The sequence below is a fragment of the Orycteropus afer genome, unplaced genomic scaffold, assembly GCF_000298275.1.
Source record: "Orycteropus afer afer isolate SDZICR_OR568_19922 unplaced genomic scaffold, OryAfe1.0 scaffold00017, whole genome shotgun sequence".
Taxonomy (NCBI): domain Eukaryota; kingdom Metazoa; phylum Chordata; class Mammalia; order Tubulidentata; family Orycteropodidae; genus Orycteropus; species Orycteropus afer.
This window is the reverse complement of record NW_006921604.1, coordinates 7142271-7148271: the sequence shown is the minus strand read 5'-3', so window position 1 is coordinate 7148271 and position 6001 is coordinate 7142271. Positions and strand designations below refer to the sequence as shown.

General features: G+C 46.2%; 1 protein-coding gene across 1 annotated transcript in view; it reads left to right on the top strand.

Moving 5' to 3' along the window:
* Window positions 1–598: 598 nt before the first annotated feature.
* FAM178B (family with sequence similarity 178 member B) overlaps window positions 599–6001 on the top strand; it is a 170634-nt gene continuing 165231 nt past the window's right edge. The window contains exons 1-3 of the mRNA XM_007959527.1: window positions 599–997; window positions 2238–2299; window positions 3272–3376. Coding sequence (XP_007957718.1) covers window positions 599–997; window positions 2238–2299; window positions 3272–3376 — 566 coding nt within the window. The remainder of the gene's footprint in view (window positions 998–2237; window positions 2300–3271; window positions 3377–6001) is intronic.

Here is a 6001-nt window from a genome sequence, read left to right as displayed (position 1 = left end):
GGACATCATCTAAGAATGGAACATTGATATCCTCCCCATCTGTGCTTTGCTGGTTTCAGTTTTGTATTAAGTTTTTTAAAAATGTTTATATAATTACACTTGTCCATCTCTTTGTTGAAATGAAAAGTCAGACTGAGTCACCCTTCTCCCTTAGCAACTTGACCTTTGTGGTGCCATGAAGTTTGGTCATTGGGGATGGACCTGAAGAAGGAATTTCTGGGGACAAATGGGCCCAGATCCTCTTCTCTGGGGAAAGCATGGATTCAGAACATGTAGTTTTCTTTAAAAGGTTCACTTTACCTGACAGATGACTCTTTCCAGGACAAACCTTCCAGTGATTTGGAGATGGCCAGGCCACAGAAGACCATGCCAACCTTTCCTCAGAAGAAAGGTAGGTGTCCCTTACCAGGTAGAGCCCTTCTGATGTTTGAGCCTGGAGAGAATTGAAAAACTATGGTGAGGGAGTCCTATTGCAACCTGCCCATAGCAATCCCAAGTTGCCCCCTCTCCTTGTCCAGTGGGCCAGGATGGTAGCCAGGTGGGTGCTAGATTACTGCATTACTCTGTCCTGTCCACAGGGGTTCAGGCAGCTGTCACTATGCCCATCCTCTTGCCTACTCTGAAGCACAGCTTCTTTGATGATCCCCTGCATCAGGAGCTCCTCCACCCCACGCGACACCTCTGCAGCCCCCCATTGGCCCAGACTCACAACTCACCAAAGAAACCTAAGATGCAAGCATCTGAGGACATATTCCCCACCGACTGGAGCCCACCACCTATAGAATTCTTGAACCCGAGGACACTACAGGCTGGCCAGGCCATCCCAACCCAAGCCCAGGTAGGCGTGACAGGGTCCCAGGGCTCGAGAAGCCTGGCCGACCGGCAACCAGAGGAGTGGAAACAGAAGCCCCTGGATTCAGACCCTGAAGAGACCCTGACCTCACTGAAGGAGTTGTTCTGCAACGTGGCAAGCCCGAGCCAGCAGGCTGCATCCTCAGTAAAGGATGCCCACACCTCAGTAAGCCAGTGCCATACCTTGGCTTCCCTCCCCAGTCACCTCACAGGCCACCCTTCTTGGCCATGCCACAACTTCCTTCTTCGGCCACTTCTTGGTCACTCTTCCCTCAACTTCTCTTAGCCCTCATGCCCTCATGCCTGGGAGCCTGGGCTCTGAAGGCTAGGCTACACCTTTCCCTTTATTTCTGCTCCTAACTCCTGCTAATGGCTGGCTTGGGGATATTGCCAAATTTGATGGCAGTTCTGCAAGGAGCCCTTCAAAACTTCACGGCTAAGATTGGGATGGTGGCCCTGGAGCAACGAGAGACCTTGGTGCTAGGATCTTGCCTTCAGGAAGAGACTCAGGTTGGCTCTGGTCCAGTGCATGGGGTTCCTAAATGCAAACTGCACTGATGAGCTTCAAGTTGGGAATAAACTACTGTTGCTAGGTATGAGGATCTCTGGTAGCGTAGTGGCTAAGCATTTGATTGCTAACCAAAGCATTGGTGGTTCAAACCTGCCAACCACTCCTCAGAAGGAAGATTGGGTAATCTGCTTCTGTAGTTATACTGCCTCAGAAACCCAAGGAGGGGTCACTATGAGTTGGATCTGACTGGATGGCAGTGAATTTGGTTTGTTTGACTAGGTATACTGGTGGGGACATTTAAAGACCCATAGCTCCAGAGAATCTGTTCTCAAAATTGGGTTCTCAAAATAGGGCTTCCGTTGTTTGTAATAGCCCAAGATTGGCAATAACCTAAGAGTCCACCACTAGGGAACTGATATATATATATATATATATATCTCCTAATGATACATTTGGAATACGGTGAAAATGTTTTAAAATGTTTTTTAAAAAATCTCTTTAGAAGACGATATCCTCAAGACATATTGTTAATTGGAAAGAACAAAGTGCAGGTCAGGGTATATGGTATGTTACCATTTGTATTAGAGGAGGGAAAATATCATTTACTCTTGTTTGCTTATCTATGCATAATATAGCTCCTAAAGCATGCTGTGGATGGATACTCTGTTACTGCCTGAGGGAGGGAACTGGGTGATGGAAGTGGATGAGAGACATTTTGCTGTATGCCTTTCCGCTCTTTGATTTTTAAAATCATGTTAGTGTATTGGCTATTCATAAAAATAAAATAAACAGGCTTCATTTAGAATAACTTTAATTCTATTTTCACCCCTTTCTCTTTCTCTTTGCTCCCCATTCCTGTGTCCGATCTCTCCAGTTCATCTCTGGGGGCTCAGAAAGCTACATCAATAGCTTAGATTACCTACTCCAGGAGAAAAAGTGAGTATGGAAAAGAGTCCTTCATGGGGTGGTCATTTCAGTGGAGTTTACAGTAATTTCTGGGGATGTCTTCTAAGATTCATAGCAAATTGCTTCAGATAACGCAGCCTACCTACCCCAGACCCAGTGTGCCTCCTGGGAGTATGCACTGATTAATAACAAGCACATATAACAGTACTCAAGTCAAAGGATGGCGTTTCAAAGACAGAGCCTATAGAGCCATCTCAATAGGACAGATGAGGCCAGAAGATTAGTTGATGCTCTCTGGGGATTGCAGAGTGGTTTGTGGCAGGACAGTCGAAGCTCTGGCACAGTGCTTAAGTGTTAAGCTGCTAACTGAAAGGTCAGTGGTTCGACTCTCCAGCTACTCTGTGGGAGAAAGATATGGCAGTTTGCTTCTGCAAAGATTACATCCTTGGAAACCCTGTGGGGCAGTTTTACTCTGTCCTATAGGCTCACTATGAGTCAGAATCTGTGACAATGGATTTTAGGCTTCTACTGGTGACAGGGGGCAAAGGGTAGGGAGAGTAAATGGATAAGCAAGAGTATAAGGCTGCTTTTGTGGTCAGAGACTCAGGAAATGTGCCAGGGGCTCCGAGGAATAGAGGGCACCAAGGATCTTTCCTGGTCAGTGCAACAAAGGCTAAGAGGAGCAGGCCTTGGTGTGTTAGAAAATGAGAAGATGCCAAAAACAAGGTACAGAAATAAAAGCACATCTGAAAATGTATGATGATGAACATTGTTTTCTTTCAGACCTGTCTGCTCATCTCTACTCATTTGGAGGCAATACAGTATAACCATCCCTCCTCCAAAAATCTCAGCTTGAGAGCTTTTGTGAAGGGAAGCCAGGGCTCTATGGTCCCCATGTTCCTAGACTTTGTCCTGTTCATTGGGGCCCCTGCAGCCTGATGACAGCAGTGGGCAACCAGCAACAGCCCTGACCCCTGGCTTTGGCTCTCATTTGGCCCACAGGGAACAAGCTCTTGAGCAGGAGCAAGAGAAGCTGCTTCTACAGCTTCCTGACCTTGACTCTTTGGATCTTGATGAAGAGGAAGTGGCTCTCACACCAGAGCATAGGTAGGGGGAGCACATACAGAAGTGAAGGGACACTCAGAGGGGAAGTCCCAGCACATGAATCTAAAGGTGAAGGGCTTAAGTGTCTTGGTTTTGGATGGAATGTCAGCTGGTACTTTGTGGGCCATTTCTGAGTTCTAAAGCTGCCTCCTTTTCTTAAACCTACATTCGTTCATTGATTTGATCATCTACTGTGTGTCAGAACCTAGTCCAGGTTTTAAGGACACAAAGATCATAAAGCATGGCCTGCTCTGTCCCAGACAATTGGGTCTAGAAAAAATAACTACACAAAACCACAGTCTAAATGAAAGCTGCCATTAAAGGGGAGAACACAGCCACATGGCATTTCATTTTCCCTGCCTGGTGAAATGAAGGTGGCTTCTATCAGTGCTGTGTGCTGGGCAGGGGCTCTGCTGGGTGTGATTTAATTGGACCACTGGCTGGAGGAAGGGCTAGATTCATCTGTACCAGTATTTCAGAGATGCTGAGAAACTACAAGTAAATTTGTCATCAAGGTGCGCTGTCATCCATCCATCCAGCAAACATTTATTGAGTTCCATCTACATGCCAGGCTTTGTTATAGGCTCTGAGGATATGGCAGGAACAAACCGGACAGAGATCTCTGCCATTATGTTGCTTGCTTTCAGGTCAAGGATACAGACTGTAAACAAAGATATGTGGCAAGTGCTAAAGAGAAAGGATAAATTGGGGCGGGCAAGGAATATTGGGAGGGTTAAGACACTGTGGACAGAGGGTCAGGGAAGGCCTTGGTGAGGAGATGACCTAAGTGGAGACCTGAAGGAGGTGAGCCAGCTCTATGGAGGCTCTGCAGTGGGAGCAGAGGAGTCTGAGGCCAGAGCGGAGTGAGGAGGGGAAAAGTGGGAGGCAAGAAAGCCAGGGAGATTAAGGTGGAGGCTCGATCCTGGAACTTTTGCTCGGAGTGAGAGGGCAGCAATCATCTGTCACCCGCCTGAACAAGCCACTGTGATGAGAATAGATGGGAAGGGTATGGGGAATAAGGGCAAAAGAAGGGAAATGAGGCAAAGGGGGTCATGGCAGTCTCTAGCATTGAGCGTGGGGTGGGGTTGACTGGGCAAATTCTAGATATAGTTTCAGGGTAGACCTGACAGGATTTAGTGGCCAACTGGAGGGGAAGGTATGAGAAAGTGAAGAATGAAAGGTGACTCCAGAGTTTTTGTCCTGAGCAATTGGAATGTTGGAGTTACCTTTAGTTGGGGAAGACTGAGTGGTGCTCAGTGGCAGTGAGTTTGGTTTGGTTTTGAGTGAGTAGGGGAGACTGAGGAGGGGGTGGCCAGAGGCAGGGTTGATTTGGAAAACCCCAGGGGAGATATCAAGTGGATGACTCATCTGGAGTTGCAGTCTTATGAAACACTGCTGAAAGAGATTAAAGAAGACTTAAATGGAAAGATGTTTCAGGTTCATGGGTTGGAAAACTTCAGTGCAGTGAATTGCGTAGTATGGTCCCTCTAGCTATAGCCCTCCATTTAGTAATGTATTATAAATCATAGTGTCTACGCCTCTTTAAAGGCATTCTGGTGGCGCAGTGCCTAAGACATTTGACTGGTAACCAGAAGGCTGGCGGTTCAAACCCACCAGCCACCCTGCGGAAAGAAGACAGGGCAGTTTACTTCTGTAAAGATTTACTGCCTCAGAAACCCAAAGGGGGTCGCTGTGAGTCAGAATCTACACAATGGCAGTGAGTTTGGTTTTATTTTTTTAATGCCTGTTTAGGGTGGGATGTATCTTGAGTCCTGCCTTGCTGGAGCGTGTGACTCTAGTCACTACTCTTAGTTTCCTTGAGGGCATATATGTGAATGTTCTGGGAAAGTTTACTCTCTCTTGCTCTGGATCATGCCTTTGGTTCATCATCATCTTACCCCTGGACTTGAGACAGCAGCCAGTTGTCTGACCTGCCAATTTGGGATCTCCAACCTCCGTGAATGAAGAAAATCTTCCAGACCTGTGCCTGACCCACAGATTTGGAACTCACCAGCCTCCTAGCCTCCACTGTTGCATGAGCCCTTTCCTTGGCAGTTTGTGAGTTCTGTGAGACATTACAGCAAAACATGGAACCCTAAGATGGGAGGGAAATGCTGAGGGGAGGAAGAGGAGTTGATGTTAGAAATGATAGGGTAGAACAGCAGTTTGGAAAAGTTGGATATTTGGGATATCTTTAACCTCTGCCTTGTGCTGATCCTTCTAAAAGAAATTATTCAAACAAAAACTCAGTATTTTTACAATGTCAGTGTTACCCAAAGTGAGTGCTCTATAAACACAATCTCAAGCAAAATTCTAACAGCCTTCCTTACAGAAATGAAAAAAATCAATCCTCAACTTTATGTGGAATGGCAAGAGGCCCCTAAAAGCTAAAACAGTATCGAAAGAGAAAAACAAAGTCAGAGGACTCATACATCCTGATTTTAAAACATACTGTACAGCTACACTTCTGGTAAGATGGAGGAATAGGCAGACAAGCAACACAGACCCTCTTCAACAAAGAAAAGAAAAACCAATTGACAGAGATAAAGAAGATAATCCCAGAGCCTTGAGCTTTGAAAGGAACTACACAGAAGTGGATTAGGCACCAACTAGTGGAAAAACCTGAAC